The sequence below is a fragment of the Anolis sagrei genome, chromosome 6, assembly GCF_037176765.1.
Source record: "Anolis sagrei isolate rAnoSag1 chromosome 6, rAnoSag1.mat, whole genome shotgun sequence".
Classification (NCBI taxonomy): domain Eukaryota; kingdom Metazoa; phylum Chordata; class Lepidosauria; order Squamata; family Dactyloidae; genus Anolis; species Anolis sagrei.
In genome coordinates, this window is record NC_090026.1 from 34,967,012 (window position 1) to 34,986,000 (window position 18,989).

Here is an 18,989-nt window from a genome sequence, read left to right on the forward strand (position 1 = left end):
TAGATATTCATGGTTTTGCCTACCTATGCTCCAAAAAATATTCCCTTCATGTTGTGTTTCTTCGTATCTTTAGGTCCTCCAGTGTTGTTTTATGGCATACTTCTGGCCCAGGTATAGTAAAAATGTAGGACTCACTATTATACATGGTTTCAGGTGTCCAAGATAATGTCTTGGAACATATCAGCAGTGGTCATACTGTATATAGGAATCTAGCATGTTTTTTACCATAAGTTTTTGTGGACCCTAGTCCATTTCTTCAGATACATTTAACAGTCTATTCATACCATGATCCATAAAAGGAGCCGTTAATGTCAAAATTGAGTCAATATCAGCTGTAGGGCCCTTCCACACAACCATAAAGGAAAAGGTTTCCCCTTGACATTCAGAAATGGCACTGCCTGGGTTATTTGAGAAAGGCATTATTTCACTCCAAGTGTAGTCTAGATCCTATGTCAGCTGGGTTCAGTGGCTGCAGGTGAACTACAACTCCCATATGCAAGTTCCATCGTCCATGGTCCATCCTCCTCGAAAGTGCACCAGGATGTAGAGTGGATCATGGGGGCTCTGTGTGCCAAGTTTGGTCCTGATCAGTCATTGGTATGGGTTGCAGTGGTATCAGGAAGTGAGTGAAGGTACTGCAAGTCCCATCATCCATAGTCCACCCTCCTACAAACAGTACCAGAATGTAGAGTGCGTCATGAGGGCTCTGTGCACCAAGTTTGATCTTGATCAGTCATAGGTGAGGGATGCAATGGTCTCAGGAAGTGAATGAAGGTACTGCAAGTCCCATCATCCATGGTCCATCATCCCACAGACCACACCAGGATGTAGAATGGGTCACGGGGGCTCTGTGTGCCAAGTTTTGCCTTGATCAGTCATTGGTGTGGGTCTATATACCTACATACTTGATGCTTCGTAAAATTTTCTTGGAAAGAAAGGGGTTGCTAGGTAACATTTGGAGGACTACATGATTCCCACTCTGAAATGTGTATTTTAGGTTGCCAATTCAGGATTGTATCAGACTCTGAGAAAACCCCTGGGGGATGTAGTTAAGTGTTATGCACTAAGCACCAACTACAATTCCCGCAATTCCATAGCACTGAAGTGTTGTCAAGCTGCATTAATTCTACAGTGTTGATGCACATTGTCTGTGTATCTGATGTGTAATCAGCCGCCATAGTAGCAGGCCTTCTTCCAGGATTTGAAAGTGTCTTCAAAAAAGTTCTTAATGTCCCACTTGACTGAACTTGCTGTGTGAGTGTGTAAGGGTTGTGTGTGTATATATACCTTCAAGTCATAGGGTTTTCTCAGGCAAGGAATATTCAGAGGTGATTTTGACAGTTCATTCCACGGTTGCTTCTGATAATTTGTTTAGGAGGAAAGAGGGAAGGAAGGAAGGATGGATGGATGGATAGAATGGAAGGAAGGAAGGGAAGGAGGAAGGGAAGAGAGAATAAAGCAAGGATGAAAGGGTGGTAGGGAATGAAGGCAGGGAGAAAGAGGGAGAGGAGGGAGGTAGGAAAGAGAGAAGGAAGGAAAGACAAAAGGGAAGGAAGAAAGGAGAAAGGGAGAAAGGGAAGGAGGGAGGAAAGAGGGAAGGAATGATGAAAGAGTGGAAGGAAGGGAGGATGGAAGGAGAAAGAGGGAGGTAAGGAGGAAGGAAAGAGAGAAGGAGAGAAGAATAGGATGGCAAGAGAGGAGGGCCTTAGAAAAGAGCTCAAGGGGCCACATCTGGCCTCCGGGGCTGGGTTTGCCCATTCCTGATGTAGATGCATTTCTAGTTTTCTTAAAACTTTGCAATATCATATTGGAATATCATTCCTCTGTGCCACAATAATGCTTGTATGCTATTCCGATTTATTCAGTGAGGTTTGTGTAAGTGAACTTCTCAATGAATGGTGAATGGGGAGGGGGGCGGGTAGGGAATAAAGACGATCAACTAAAAGTAATACCCTGTTTAAAAACATCTCTAAAAGTGGGGTGCATCTTAGAATCACTGGTGCTTTTCTTATATATAAATAAAGCTTTTATTGGTTGGTGGCACTGAAATTAGTGTGTGTTGTACAACTAATGGCATCTTAGGTAAAGGTAGGTAAAGGTTTCCCCCCAACATTAAGTCCAGTTGTATCCAATTACTAGGGGTTGATGCTCATCTCCATTTCTGAGCTGAAGAGCCGGCATTGTCCATAGACATCTCCAAGGTCATGTGGCTGGCATGACTGCATGGAGCGCTGTTACCTTTCCGATGGAGTTGTACTTATTTGCATGGTTTCAAACTGCTAGATTGGCAGAAGCTGGGGCTAACAGTGGGAGCTCACCCACTCCCCAAATTCTAACCACCGGATTTGTAGCTTAGAAAAGTTACTTTCCTGAACTCTATCCATGTCACATAGAAAGAGGGAACACACAAAGGAAGAGTGACAGTGCCAGGAAACTTGGAATATTCGTAGAGATTTTTTTTTTAATAGAATGTGAGCTTTGATAGCTGTATGTTGTCAATCCCTGAGACGTATTTGCTCTGGACATTTCCAATAGATTCTGGACCTGAGACTTAAAGCAAAATAAGCAAAGACTAGTTAGTGGAAATAACAATGCCTCATGCCACTATGACATCTTTCTGCAGAAAGAGTTAAAATATTACAGTTCAGATTTAGCTTTCCTTAATGTCTAGACTAAGGAAAACCTTCTTATCTTCTAATTTAGACCCACGTGTGTCTTGATTCTTATCCTTTTGTATTTTTTTCCCAATTCCTCACTAGCCTCCTCATGTTAGTTTCCACATCCTGTCTGGACTCGAGTGGTTAAATGTTTAAACATCGTAATAGCCAAATGCTCGATGGCCAAATCCCCTTATTCGTAAAACCTAAATGGATCACTAATGCCGCAGAGCGCACTAATCCCTCAGGGAGCGACCAGTGCCAAAAGAGCTAAAGTGACCATTTCATGAGCAACCATTGGTGAGCTGCCTAGGGCTTTTAATGCCAAAGGACCCAGAGACCCCCAAACCCCAACGCCAGGGGAGCAGATGCCGATGCAAAAGTGGGGCACAGAGGCCAAAAGGGAGAAAGTACAAAAATGCACTATGCACAGAACCAGCAGCGTGCTCCATCTGTGTTCTTGGTGTGGAAATCATGAAATCCTGGTGTTTGCATCTTTTGCACAGTGGTGTTTATTTGCAGATACTTTTTGTTTCTGCAAATACATTTTCACACTTCAAAGCACAGTAAAGCCATGCGGGAACAAAAAGGCAGGCTAGATGAAGGAGATAGGATAACAACACTTAGGATGTAATAACGTGAAATGAAATTGCATTTCAGTTTCAAAGTGGATTGAGTTCAGGAGTTTTAATTATGAGACACACATTTCAAATTATTTTCATGTCCTTCAGATTATTTTTGAAGTAACAATTTATTAAATCAGCTTCTCAGATCTTGTGCTTGCAGATCTTGACAGTAATTTTTGTTTATTTGTCCATCTAAAACCATCTAAATAAAACTGCTTCTATAATGGGGAATGTTTTTTAAAAAACATGAAAATCAAGAGAATGTAAAATCGGATTTTCTGCCCATTCTCTCATGTTTAATTAATCTCCATTCAGAATCTTTTAATAGATATTATATGCATTAAACAACTTCTTACTGTTAGGTGGATCTCCTAGAATTTCAAATGCACATTTGCAGTTGTTATTATTTGTGTTGTGCGAATTCAAGTCGTTTCTAATTTAAGGTGGGGATTTCTTGGTAGAGTTTCTTCAGGAAACATTTACTTTTGCCTTCCTTTGAGGCTGAGAATGTGTGACTAACCCAAGGTTTTTCCAGAGAGTTTCAGGTCCAGATGGAGATTTGAATCCTATTTTCTAGAGAAGTGTTTCTTAACCTTCCAAAGCTGCAACCCTTTAATACAGTTCCTCATGTTGTGGTGACCTCCAAATATAACATTATTTTTGTTGCTACTTCATAACTGTAATTTTGCTACCGTTATGAATCGTAATGTAAATATCTAATACGCTGGATGTATTGTCATTCACTGGGCCAAATTTGGCACAAATACCTGATATGCCCAAATTTGAATACTGGCGGGGTTGGGGGAGGGGGTTAATTTTGTCATTTGGGAGTTGCAGTTGCTGGAATTTATAGCTCACCTACAATCAAAGAGCATTCTGAACTCCACCAATGATGGAACTGAACCAAACTTGGCACACAGAATTCCTATGACCAACATAAAATAGTGTAAGGGTTCGGTGGGCTTGGCATTGACCTTGAGTTCTGGAGTTGTAGTTCACCTACCAACAGGAGCGACTTGCAGTTTCTCAGGCCGCTCCTGACACAACCAAAAAAAAAGTTCACCTACATCCAGAGAGCACTTTGAACTCAAACAATGATGGATCTGGACCAAACTTGGCACAAATACTCAGTATGCCCAAATGTGAAGACTGGTGGAGTTTGTGGAAAATAGACTTGCCATTTGAGAGTTATAATTGCTGGGATTTATAATTCACCTTCAATCAAAGAGCATTTTGAATCCCAGCATGATAGAATTGGGCCAAACTTCCCACACAGAACTCCCATGATCAACAGAAAATACTGTGCTTTCTGGTGGTCTTTGGTGACCTCTCTGAAACCTCCTCGTAACCCCACCCCCAGGGGCTCTGACCCCCCAGGTTGAGAAAGCTGCTCTAGAGTCAAAGTTCACCTGTCAAACTCACGGCACAATGCTGGTTCCTACGTACTTGCAGTAGCTTCCATAAATTCATTAAATTATTTCTTTTCTTATTCTTAGAACACCACCATCCAATTTTTGGAAAATGTGAATCTCCATGACCATTTGGAAATGGGATTCATAACCTTTTTTGAAAACCACTGGTGAAAGGAAAGGCATTACCTTATTAGAAGTCACAACCTTTATGGAAAATGATGTTCACCAGCATTCATGCAAGAAAATTAGGTCTCTTAGCTGTTAAACTAATGTACTTAGGTATGCCTTTGAACTGCCAGGGACAAAGACATGCCAATGCACAAAACATGTATATTCAGCAGAGTTTCAGAAGTAGTCCTTTAGTTACCCAAACATCTACTCTCCCTTAAAATATATTTGTCTTTAATTCATGCTCTCAAGAGACAAAATAAACAGTCTTTTAAAAAAATAACAGAGCTTGTTTACTCACAAAATTTCATGTATACAGCATACAGATACTTTGCTTATGAATCCAGTTACAATATAATTTTGGGGACCCATAGGTTGATAAACACTAATCTAATGGCTTCTTCTAACTAAAATAGAGTCTTGAGTCTGATAATTTCTAGTTCTGATCACATGGTAAGTTCAACCAATACCTTTTAAGATATACAGACACATATATAGAATCATACAATCATTGAGTTGGAAGAGACCTCGTGGGCCATCCAGTCGAACCCCCTGCCAAGAAGCAGGAAAATTGCATTCAAAGCACCCCCAAAAGATGGCCATCCAGCCTCTATAGCAGATAATGAAATGTGTGGAGACAGAATATATCTCATGAACATCTTTTATTTATATTTTTTAATTGTATGATCTATTGCTTATTTCACGTAGAGAGGTTTCTTGTTACATTAACATGCCTACACACTGAAGTGTTGCAACACACACTTTGGAAAACTTTGCTTTAAGGGATAAAGAAGTTTATGTGGGAAGGAATGTTAATCTAAATCTACATTTATATGTGATGATACAGAAATTAAGTGAGAGGGTAGATTCTGGACTGGTGGAGGATAACATTTTCAAAAGCTGTCAGCATAAAGTGAACTTCTTGGAAGGGACAAATCCAGCACAATAAGGATGTGCCTACACCAATGGTTCCCAATTTTTTTTGACCAGGGACCACTTTGACCAGGAACTACTTGACCAGGGACCACTCTCCAACATTGGTACCAAAAGGGTTACGAATCAGTTTTTGGTCAACTTAAAATCGGTTTGGGGTGTAATGCAATTGAGAAAATTGCATTACATAGACCACATCAACTCTCGCTTCTGATACAGAACATATGCCATGGTCTGCGACCAGAGGCGGCCCTAGGTAATTTTCAATGGTAAGCAAACAGTACTTTGGCACGCACCCCCTCAACCAATCACTAATATATATTTTCTGTTCGTCGTGGGAGTTCTGTGTGCCATATTTGGTTCAATTCCATCATTGGTGGAGTTCAGAATGCTCTTTGATTGTAGGTGAACTATACATCCCAGTAACTACAACTCGCATATGTCAAGGTCTATTTTCCCCCAAAAGCGTCTCAAGAGCGCCCCTGGGCAAAATCAAATATATTGCAAATGCTTACTTTGCATAATCGCTAATATATATTTTCTGTTCGTCGTGGGAGTTCTGTGTGCCATATTTGGTTCAATTCCATCATTGGTGGAGTTCAGAATGCTCTTTGATTGTAGGTGAACTATACATCCCAGTAACTACAACTCGCATATGTCAAGGTCTATTTTCCCCCAAAAGCGTCTCAAGAGCGCCCCTGGGCAAAATCAAATATATTGCAAATGCTTACTTTGCATAATGGGCAGGGGCGGCTCAACCCATATATAATCTGCGACAGGGAAGGGGTGGCAGGTGGCATGAAAGGAGTCGAAATAAAATAAAATAAAATAAAACAAATAGGAAGGAGACTCACGGACCAGATTTTCGTCCTCACGCCCCACTGGTGGTCCACAGCCCACAAGGTAAGAACCACTGACCTACACTGTAGAATTAATGCAGATTGACATCACTTTAACTACCATGGCTCCATCCAATGGGATCCTAGAAATTGTAGTTTTACAAGGCTTGTCACCATCTCTACAAAGGAGTGTTCCTGCCTCACCAAACTATAAATCCTAGGATTCCACAGCCTTAAGCCACAGTAGTTAAAGCTGCATCAAACTCCATTAATTCCACAATATAGGCAGACCTTCAGTCTTGGTTGAAATATCTGTCCTAATTTCAGCAAACTATGGGCACTTCCACACAGCTGTGTAACTCAGAATATCATGGCAAAGAAATCCCGCAATATCTGCTTTGAACTGGGTTGTCTAAAGTCCACACTGCCATATATTCCAGTTCAAATCTGGAAATGTGGGATTTTATTCTGCTGTGTGGAAGGGATCCCTGAGAGTCTGTTTCAAGTACAAGTAGCAGCAGAATGGTGAGGGAGAAGGAAGCTGAACCAGATCAGGAACTGGGGAGTTTTTGTGGGTTGAAGAGACTGCAAAGGAAGCTACACCAGATGCATTTAGGACAGGCTGGTTGACTAGCTGGAATTAAATCCAGCCCCCTCACCGCACAGCCTGCAATGTCAGAAGTGCCTGGGGAAGCGGATATTTAAAGGGCTCCCATGGTTCAAAAGAAATGATTTAATTACACACACATAATGATCAGCATGTGTCGCTGGTATTTACCCAGCATGAGAAAAAGAGGATGGAACGGAAATAAGGGCCAAAGATAGATGTGAGCTGTTAATTAACAATGCTAGACCGTGTTTCCTTTTTTAATTTAAAACAGAATAAGACGTGTTCAATCAAAAGAGGAAGGACTGAAACGAGAACTCACTGTGTTATGATGCGGGGCTATAAGTGGATCCACCAAAGGGAGGGCCATTGATTGCCTCAGATTACTGATATAGGGGGCTATGGCTGTGGAGGGGAGCATATAAAATTTTGCAGGAAAAGAGAAGAGAATGGAGTTCACACTCCACATTGAAATATTTTTGCTCCAGATCTTCCTAATCAACAGTTACGATCTCTAAAGGGAAGCTCTGAGTTGGATCAATATACAGATTCCCTGAGCTTATTCAACATGTTAGGACCAGAAATTGTCAAATTATCTATTACCTTTATGGCATTTATATGTGATGAGAACTATCCACGATATTGAATTTTCAATCATAGCTCTGGGCAAAGTCCTGAGGTCAATTTACACTATGGAATTAATGCTGTTTGACACCACTTTAACTGTGATGGCTGAGTGTTGGTATCTGTAAGGCACCGGGACTATGATAAAGAAGACTTGACCTTATAAAATTACAACCCCTATAATTCCATAGTATTGGGCCATAGCAGATTAAGTGGTTTCAAACTACATTAATTCTACAGTGTAGATCAGGCATGGGCAAACTTTCTAACTTGGGTGCCGCACGATGGGCTCGGAGGGGGGATTCTCCACAAGTCCCCTCCCTGCCCTGTCCTCCGTTTTATCTTCTCTTTCAGAGGCAGAAAGTGAAGGAAAGACAGAAAACGTTTGGATCCCAAAAGGGTTGGCATTGGTCAGGATGAGATGGTGGATGGGAGAGAAAAAATGTATCCATTAGACTCCGTACTGCCTACTCCTGATAGAGAATCCTAGAGCTGAAAGGGATCCCCAAGGGCCATCCAGTCCAACCCCCTGCCATGCATGAATGCACAATCAAAGCATTCCCAATAGACAGCCTCTGCAGAAAAGCCTCCAGAGAAGGAGACTCCACCACACTCCAAGGCAGCCTATGACACTCTGCAACAGCTCCTACTCTCAGGAAGTATTTCCTCATCTTTTCAGTCGATTCTCTTTCCCTGGAATTTGAACCCATTGCTCCCTTATGTTCTGGTCTCTAGAGCAGCAGAAAGTCAGTCCCCCCCCCCCCCCCCACCTCAATGGGTCACCCTTTTAACCGGAACTGGATACATCGCGGACCATCATCAACCTGACAGACAGACAGCACTCTGAAGACCAGGTATCCATACTAGCGAAAGGAGGAAATTTTCCTGTAACCACCACCAGGATCCCAGTAGAAAACATCATTGCCAATGTCAAATCAGCAATTTATCGCCTCCCGAGGAAGAAGCAGAAGAAGTAAGAAGGGAAACAGCAACGATCCTGAAAAAGGCAAAACTTCCCTCCAGTAACATAACAAAGAAGGAAAGACAAGCCATCAGAGACCTCAACTCAGATCCTGATATCATCATTCTCCCAGCAGACAAGGGGAATGCCACAGTAATCATGGATACAGAACAATACAAAGAGAAGATCAGAAAACTCCTAGATCCCACTATATACAAAAAACTTAAACAAGACCCAAGTTCCAAAATAACCAGAAAAACCAACACTTTGATTAAGAACTCCTCGATCAACTTTGACATACGCCAACAACTATGTAAATCAGAAGCCCTCCCACCTAGGCTTTAAGGACTCCCAAAAATCCATAAGGACTCCACCCCACTCAGACCCATTGTGAGTGCCATTGGATTCCCCACTTACAAATTAGCAAAATTTCTGGTTGCAGTTACAAACCCATATTGGGCTCACTACGCACTACATCAAGGACTCAGCCCATTTCATAGAAAAAAAATCAGCAATCTCAAGCTAAATACCAATGACAAACTGATCAGCTTCGATGTTGTGTCTCTATTTACCATGGTCCCGGTAGCAGACACCATTGCACTAATCAACCAGAAGTTCCCAGAAGACATCACAGCTCTGTTTCACCATTGCCTCACCACCAGCTACCTTCAGTGGGATAATGAATTCTATGAACAGAAAGATGGAGTAGCTTTGGGGAGTCTTCTCAGCCCGGTCATAGCTAATTTCTACATGGAACATGCCCTGGAAACAGCAACAAAAAAGCCCACTATATGGTTCAGATATGTGGATGGCACTTTCACCATTTGGAGCCATGGAGAAGAAGAACTAAACAGGTTCCTGGACCATCTTAACAGCATCTAATAGATCTACCCAAACATCCAATTCAACATGGAAAAATAAAATGAAGGAAAACTGCCTTTTCTAGATATCCTAGTCATCCGCAAACCAGACCAACAAATGGGTCACATGGTTTACAGAAAACCCACACACACAGATAGATATCTACACAAAAACTCCAACTGTTACCCAAGTCAAAAAAAGAAGCACAATTAAAGCCTTGGCCTACTGTGCAAAAAGAGTCTGTGAAGCCCACCTCCTCCAAGATGAACTGAACCACCTCAACTGGGCTCTCCAGGCCAATGGATACTCCACCTCAGACATCAGAAGAGCTGCAAGACCGAGAACAAGCCACGAGAGTAAAGATGAAGGTCCACCAAGAGGAAAAGTGTTCTTGCCATACATCAAGGGAACCACTGACCGCATAGGGAAGCTGATGAGGAAACACAACATACAAAAAATCTACAGACCCACCAAGAAAATCCAACAAATGCTATGTTCAGTAAAGAACAAGAGGGATCCTCTCACTTCTGCAGGAGTCTACCGTATACCATGCAGCTGTGGACAAGTCTACATAGGGACCATCAAACGCAGCGCCCAAACACGAATCAAGGAACATGAAAGGCACTGCAGACTACTTCAGCCAGAGAAGTCAGCCATAGCAGAGCACCTGATGAACCAACCTGGACACAGCATATTATTTGAGAACACAGAAATGCTGGACCACTCTAACAACCACCATGTCATGAGAAGCCACTGAAATCCATAAGCATGTGGACAATTTCAACAGAAAGGAGGAAACCATGAAAATGAACAAAATCTGGCTACCAGTTTTTAAAAAACTCTAAAACAGCAAAACAACAGAGAGGAAATAATCAGGAACAGCTAATCACCTCTCAACCAAAGATTCCCCCAGGCACTAACAAGCCACACCAAAAAACTGCCAGGCTATCAAATGCTAATCAAGGTGGTCAGTTGAAACAGTCACACTTAGCTCCAGCAGACAAGAGTTCTTAGTCCCACAGATATATAAACCCAATTTTCCTGGTTCCAACAGACCTCACTACCTCTCAGGGCGGATTACAATGTACATGTACATGGCAAACATTCAACATATATAGACACACAACAGACACACAACATATATAGACAGGCACTCAGAGGCTATTTAACATTCCAGCTTTTGATGAGGGTATTCTGACCACCAGGGGAGCTGTCACTTCACTGTCCATTTGTGACACTGATGAAGTACTTCTTCATTCTTTGCATGCTTGCTGGAGATTTTTATAGCATCATAAATTAGTTAAATTAGCCTCCCCGCATATGCGATACCTAAATTTCCTAGTTGACAGATGAATGTCTTTCGAGCTGCAAAGGTCGACAGCAAGCTACACAAATTGGTAGGAAACTCACTCTGACCCTGGCTGGCTTCGAACTCATGACCTTTCGGTCGGTAGTGATCTTAATGCAGCTGACTCCCAGCCAGCTGCACCACAATCCCAGTGCACAGCTGGCTGGGAGGACAGGGTTCAAATCCCTATTTAGCAATGGAAAACCAATGGGTAACCTGGAAAACCAATGGGTAAAGCTGAGAGCAAACCCCTTCTGAATAAATTTTGCTATGATAGAGTTGCCATAAGTTGGAAACATGAAGGCACACATCAAACTCTAGCAGCGTTATTGGATTACACCTTTATATTTTGTTTTTGTCTTGGGTACCAAATTGTCTAGTACCGGTTCTGAATAATATTTTCAAAAAGGCTTCCCTCCTCCAGCAAAGATATACTGCGAATGCAAATGTTGCTGAAGATATGAATTTCCCCTAATTTTCCAGTGAGGAAATATCACAGCATCCTCTCTTCCTTACACCCTACTGGTTTACATGTCTGGGAGGCCTTCCAAGATGTTTTCTGTCACATACCACCAGGTTTGAAGTAGTGGCCATAACCACCCATTGGGCTGAAAGCGGTGGACCAATCCGGGGCTGCTCATCACAGACGGTGCCCAGCACTCCTGATGAGACGCATGAATAAACACACACTCTGTAAAAGGTGCTTAAATGCAGATTTGCATGTTAAAACCCTGCTGCGCAGCAAAGGTACAGAGCAGCTGAAGGAGGCAGATGGGTCGGCAGAGTGGGAGAGGATAATGCAGGGAGGCCAGAAGGAAAGGGGAAATGAGACACAGGAGGGATGCTGGAGAGAACCGTGGCGAAGAAGGCAATAGCGGAGGAAGAGAACGGATGCTGGCTGTGAATAGTACTAACTAGGCAACATACAGCAGAGAGAGGGAGTGAAGGAATAAGCAAGTGGGTGAGTGGGAGCAAAAGAGAAATCCAAACAAGTTATTCCTATAGCAGCAAAGTCTAGTAAAATTAGAAGGATAAAAGCTGCAAAGAAACTCCCTTAACCCTTTTTGACAGGGAGAAAAGGGAACTCTATGTTGTTACTGAAGATACTTGTAGGAACACATCAGCAAGCAAGAGTCCAAAAGTGGCAGGCTAGAACCCGGAATCTCAATCAGGGCTGATACCGAATGAAAGACTCCTTCCTGGGCACACAGAAGACTGGGTGATCTGGAAAGTGCTGAACAGACTTTAAGAAATGGGGCTACAAAGTGGAGTCCATGACATGTGAGTATGGAGAAGAGCAAACCACAGACCACCTTCTACAATGCAGTCAGATCCCTGCCACATGCACAATGGAGGACCTTCTTACCAGAGGGACTCCAAGTGACCAGCTTCTAGTCAAAGGAAATCTAGCATGCCAAGTTTTTGTTGTTTGTGTATTTAAATACATTACAATTGTACCTTCAATTCACTCCTGACATGATAAATAAATACATATTGGAAATTCCTATGAAAAGTCTGTTGTTGTGTGTCTTCAAATTATTTCTGATTTATGCCAACCTGAAGGTGAACCTATTATGGGATATCTGGGGCTGAGAGTGTGTGACTCACCCAAGGTCATGCAGTGGGTTTCTGTGGCTGAGCAAGGAATTGAACCCCAATCTCCAGAGATGTAGGCTACATCTACACTGTAGAATTAGTGCAATTGGATACCACTTTAACAGCCATGGCTCAATGGTATGGAATCCTGAGATGTGTTGAGAGTGAGACACCAGCACCCTTTGTTAGAGAAGGCTAAATACCCTGTAAAACTGCAACTCCCATGATTCTACAGCCTTAAACCATGGCAGTAATAAGTGATGTCAAACTGCATTAATGCTACCGTATAATAATAATAATAATAATAATAATAATAATAATAATAATAAAGAGAATGAACACATCAAGCTACTCTGGGACTTCCAAATTCAGACAGGCAGAGTTTTGGAGCACAATACTCCTGACCTCACAATTGTGTTAAAAAACCAAGTATGGATTGTCAATGTTGCAATCCCAGGTGACAGCAAGATTGAAGAGAAACAGCTGGAAAAGCTGACACAATACGAGGATTTAAAGATCGAACTGCAAAGACTCTGGCACAAACCAGTAAAGGTGGTTCCAGTGGTGATCGACACACTGAGTGCAGTGCCTAAAGACCTTGGCCTGCACTTAAACACAATCAGCGCTGACAAGATTACCATCTGCCAGGTGCAAAAGGCCACCTTACTGGGATCTGCACACATTATTTGCCAATACATCACACAGTCCTAGACACTTGTGAAGTGTCCGACGTGTGATCCAATACAACAGCCAGCAGAGTGCCTGCTGTGGACTCATCTTGTTGTGTTTCAAATAATAATAATAATAATAATAATAATAATAATTCTTTATTTATACCCTGCCATCATCTCCTGAAGGCACTTCGGTGGCTCACAAAGCACTCAAAGGTGGAAAGACACAAAATATAAGTGAATAAACTATAACACAAAACAATAACAAACAACATAGATGCACCCATAGTCCAACTTTTAAGATGTGGTGGCCAATGGAGAGTAACTAGTTTTAAATTGAAAGGGGGTATTATAACTTGTATAAAGAGCTGTGTAAAATGGGACGATGTTCAGAAATTACAGCACACTCACCTCAAGTTGTTTAAAACTATTTTTGAATTGAAGGGAATGCACTAAAGTTAATATTCCACAGGTAACAATGAATCCCCATTTTACCTTAATGTTACTTTGATGAATTAATTAACACAAACGTTGCAGACATCAGCAAGAAATCACACTTGAAAAAACATGTGTAGCCGCGATTGATTTTGGCTGTGTTCCTTTTCAACCTATTTTGCACATCAGTAGGTTTTAAAGAATCAACTACGTTTGAAGTTTACATGATTTGTAGGAAGTAACACAATGTTGAACCTGCCAAAGTATCCTGAACTCACCAGATCCCTTCTGATCTAAGTGCAGCCCTGGTTAATATTTGGATGGGAGATAACCAATTAATATCAGGTGATGTGACTATATTTCAGAGGAAGGAAGTGGTAAAACCACCTCTGAGTATCCCTTGCCTGAGAAAACCCTATGAAATTCATGGAGTTGACATAAGTTGACAGCCAAATTAAGGGCACACCACACATTAAGTATCTACAGTAAAGGTAAAGGTTTTTCCCTGACATTAAGTCTAGTCGTGTCCAACTCTGGGGGTTGGTGCTCATCTCCATTTCTAAACTGAAGAGCCGGCATTGTCCTTAGACATTTCCAAGGTCATGTAGCCAGCATGACTGCATGGAGCGCCATTACCTTCCTGCCGAAGCGACAGCTATTGCTTTACACACATTTGCATGTTTCGAACTGCTAGGTTGGCAGAAGCTGGGGCTAATAGTAGGAGTGCACTCCACTCCCCGAATTCGAATCGTAGACCTTTCAGTCAGCAAGTTCAGCCAAGGGCTCCCTTTAAGTATCTATGTTGTTGTTCATTCATTCAGTCGTCTCCGACTCTTTGTGACCTCATGGACCAGCCCACGCCAGAGCTCCCTGTCGGCCGTCACCACCCCCAGCTCCTTCAAGGTCAGTCCAGTCACTTCAAGGATGCCATCCATCCATTAAGTATCTATATTGAGCCACAATTCCTCAACTATACACAAACACACACACACAGAATTAAGGAATTGTGCTCCAATGCAATATATAGCATTTAATATATTGTTGCCTTGTTGAAAGAATTCTGCTCAAGATGTGTAGCTCTCTTAGTTTTTGAACAAGTACAAGGGAACTCCTTTGGCCTTTGTTCTTCTTCCTAGTAAAGATCCCTCACAGGCTGGTTATGCCCCACATGTCCCATTCCACTGCAGGTCACTAACCTTGCTTACTATCCATTTCTGAACCGTATATAAGCTTCTCAGTCTCCCTTAACACAATTATCTACCGAACTTAGAGCACTATCCGGCGTTGCTATGGAAAATTGCTAGGTCATATCAAAGGAAGCTTTCCTTAGCATCAACGGGATTGTGTGGAAGATCCAAACAGGGATTTCCAAGACCTGCTTTTTGTCAGAGAAAGAATTAAACATTCCCATTCCCCACATGGTGCACAATTTGCTCAGGTTTCCTTATGGCTGTTATTTTCATATCATGTCCCTTCCCTCTGCATATCCGTTACAGGCAATTGATGCCATGCCCAGTTTTGCCTTTAGAGACATTTCAAGAGATTGCTGTACTGGATGCTGTCCCTACCTTGCACCCCAACAAATGGACAAAATGGTTATGTGGATTGAGCAAGACACAACAGAGAGCATGGAGTGTGTCTATACATGCAATTCCTGACAATTGATAGCATTTGGGCAGATTGCTTTCATGAAGAAGGCATAAGATGTTCCAAATACCCAAAGCTAAAAATTAAACTTTCCAATATATCTCTGAATGAATAAGTTGCAACGTTTAATTTCCATACATACATGCCTTGATTCCCTCTCCTTCCATTGTTCAGCATATGACCTCTTCCCAATCCATCCTTTTGTCAGCTTGATTAAAATCTCTTTGAGTAGAGATCCTCTTATGTACACAGGCCTCTTTCACATTACAGAGTTATTTGACACCATTATTATCATCATCATCATCATCATCATTCATTCATTCATTCATTCATTCATTATTATTGAGCCCCTGGTGGCACAGTGGGTTAAACCCCTGTGCCGACAGGACTGAAGACCAACAGGTCGCAGGTTCAAATCCGGGGAGAGGTGGATGAGCTCCCTCTATCAGCTCCAGCTCCTCATGCGGGGACATGAGAGAAGCCTCCCACAAGGATGATAAAACATCAAAATCATCCGGGCGTCCCTGGGCAACGTCCTTGCAGACAGCCAATTCTCTCACAACAGGAGCGACTTGCAGTTTCTCAGGTCACTCCTGACACGACCAAAAAAATAAATAAATACCAAATTTAGAGAGACAGAGTTTTGGAGCACAATACTTCTAACCTCACAATCGTGTTAAAAAACCAAGTATGGATTGTTGATATTGCAATCCCAGGTGACAGAAGGATTGAAGAGAAACAACTGAAAAAGCTGACACCATATGAGGATGTAAAGATCAAACTGTAAAGACTCTGGTACAAGCCAGTAAAGGTGGTCCCAGTAGTGATCGACACACTGGGTAAAGGCCTAAAGACCTTGGCCTGCACTTAAACACAATTGGCGCTGACAAAGTTATCACTTGCCAGCTGTGAAAGACCACCTTATTGGGATCTGCACGCATTATTCGTCGATACATCACACAGTCCTAGACACTTGGGAAGTGTCCAACATGTGATTCAATACAACAGCCAGCAGAATGATCTTGTTTGCTGTGGACTCATCTTGTTGTGTTTATAATAATAATAATAATAATAATAATAATAATAATAATACTTTATTTGTATTCTGCCCGATCTCCCTAAGGGAATTCATGGCGGATTCCAGCATATACAAACACAAAGGCAAACATTCAATCCCTAGGAACAATGAAACACATAAAAAAGTAAAGGCTTTCCCTTCTGGCTCTGAGGGGTGGTGTTCATCTCCATTTCTAAGCCAAAGAGCCCATTGTCCGTAAATCCCTCCTAGATCATATGGTCAGTATGACTGCATGGAGCACTGTTTACCTGCCGAGGTAGTACGTATTGATCTCACATTTGCATGTTTTCGAATTGCTAGGATGGCAGAAGCTCGGGCTAACAGTGGGAGCTCACCCTATCCCATGGATTTGAACCGCCAACATTCCAGTCAGTCAGTTCTGCAGTACAGCAATTTAACCCACTGTGTCACTGTGGGCCCTGCTATAGATACATTGTACTGAAACCTGAGATTTTCAGATTTTAGAATTCTCCGCAAGAGAAGTCTAGCTCTACACCAAATTACAACTATCCAGATTTCATAGGACGTACTTATAGCAGTTAAAGTAGAAACATAGCACTATAACTATGTAATATGAAAGAGGCCTCAAATGGTATATAAAAGCAGAAGTCTTAAGATTAATAAAAGGCATGTTTCTGGGGAAAGACTTCCAGAGAATGGGCAGTATAAAATATTCCTAGCATTCATTACAAACAATCTAAAATTAATCCTTGTCTTAGTTGGGATTCTCCTTACCTGGGTACTGTTGAGGTCACATTGGTGTGTATTTGCAAACCATCCTTGTCCACTGGCGCACTGGTTTATATCAATGTTCTGGATTTTAACATCCATCCTCAGGACCCCTCTGGAACAGAAAACACAAGAGATTAAAAGCATGTACATGATGGAGAATGGAAGGAAGGAGGGACCAGTTCTAACATCTGGTCTTCTGCAGATCCTTGTATTTTATTGTTGCTGCAGATGTTACTGCAGCTGGCTGTTATGCATAACTAAGAGCCTATACACTATCATATCTGATACAGGGAGAACTTATGATTCCAATTAGCATGGAGGAGTAAAGAGAGGACCAAAAGTGTAATTGTCAGAGACGAAACTGAATTATTCCACCTAATATTTCAAAGCTCAAAAATGGTGGCAGTTGTTCCTGTGATTCCCTATTATATTTCTGTGCCCTATGCAGTTAAAAAACACAGGAATTCTAGCATAGGAAAAAAAGAACTAAGTTTCTTTTTTTTGGGGATAACCAAGGGAATTACACTTGACCCATTTCTTTAAAGCTTCTGGTTGGCAACTAAAATAATGTTGTTCTGCTTAACATTAATGTTTGAATCTGTTATCTTTCTAGGACTGTTTTAAAGGGTGTTTTAATATGTTTGAAACTGTTTTTATTTTTGCATTGTGTACTTTTTGTCACCTTGTGAGTTGGTAGGCAATACCAAAATACAAGGAAGGAAGGAAGGAAGGAAGGAAGGAAGGAAGGAAGGAAGGAAGGAAGGAAGGAAGGAAGGAAGAAAGGAAGGAAGGAAGGAAAGACAGAAAGAAAGAAAGAAAGAAAGAAAGCAATGCTTATTTCCTTGTAATCTTTTTCTCTTCCATCTCATCTCCAAACCTTGAGTCTGTCATTCTTCAGAAACTTTATTAATGCCCAGGGAATAAGGATGCCTATATACAAGGTCAACCCTTTCATTAGACAAGCACAATGAGGTAGTAGAAAATTGGAAAAATAATGAAACGGATTAAACTGCAGCAAATTATTTCCTGCTATGTTATTTATGTTCCTCTTGGTCTACGCTCTGGTTACATCCCAAATAGATTACTGCAGCACGCTCTACATGGGGCTGCCTTTGAAGATGGTTCAGAAACTTCAGCTAGTCCAACGGGTGGCAGACAGATTACTAACCGGGGTGACATACAGGGAGCACACCACCACGCTGCTATGCCAGTTCCACTGGCTGCCGGTCCATCTCCGAGCCCAAAGTGCTGGTTTTGAACTATAAAGCTCTATATGGTTCTGGTCCAGTTTCTTGTCCGAACGCATCCACCCCTACATCCCACCTTGTAATCTAAGAACATCCAGGGAGGCTCTGCTCTCGCTCCCGTCAACAGCACAAATGCGTCTGGTGGGGACGAGAGACAGGGTCTTCTCGGCTGTGGCCCCCCGCCTATGGAACATACTCCCAAATTAAGAAAGATCCACTCCCCTCCCTCCTGGCTTTTAGAAAAAAAATTAAAATCATGGTTCTGGGACCAGGCCTTCAAACAGTAGATGTATGTAGCATTTTAGAGGGACATTGACTAGAACAGCGATTTGACTGATGAGACTGTTTTATTGTTTTAATGCTTGTTGATGATTTGTTTTAATTATAATTTATGTTTAATTGTGGTTTTACTATTATAATTGTTTGTATTGGCATCGTATCAGAGCCCAATGTAAGGCATTGAATTTTGCCATTATTTATGTGTAAACCGCTTTAAGTCCCCCCAGGGTGTGAGAAAGGCTATATATATATATATATATATATATAC

At 41.8% G+C, this 18,989-nt stretch overlaps 1 protein-coding gene across 1 annotated transcript in view; it reads right to left on the bottom strand.

Moving 5' to 3' along the window:
* The window catches only part of GPR179 (G protein-coupled receptor 179), a 69,725-nt gene that overhangs the window by 32,658 nt on the left and 18,078 nt on the right, over positions 1-18,989 (bottom strand). Inside the window, exon 2 of the mRNA XM_060780913.2 lies at positions 17,199-17,307. Coding sequence (XP_060636896.2) covers positions 17,199-17,307 — 109 coding nt within the window. The remainder of the gene's footprint in view (positions 1-17,198; positions 17,308-18,989) is intronic.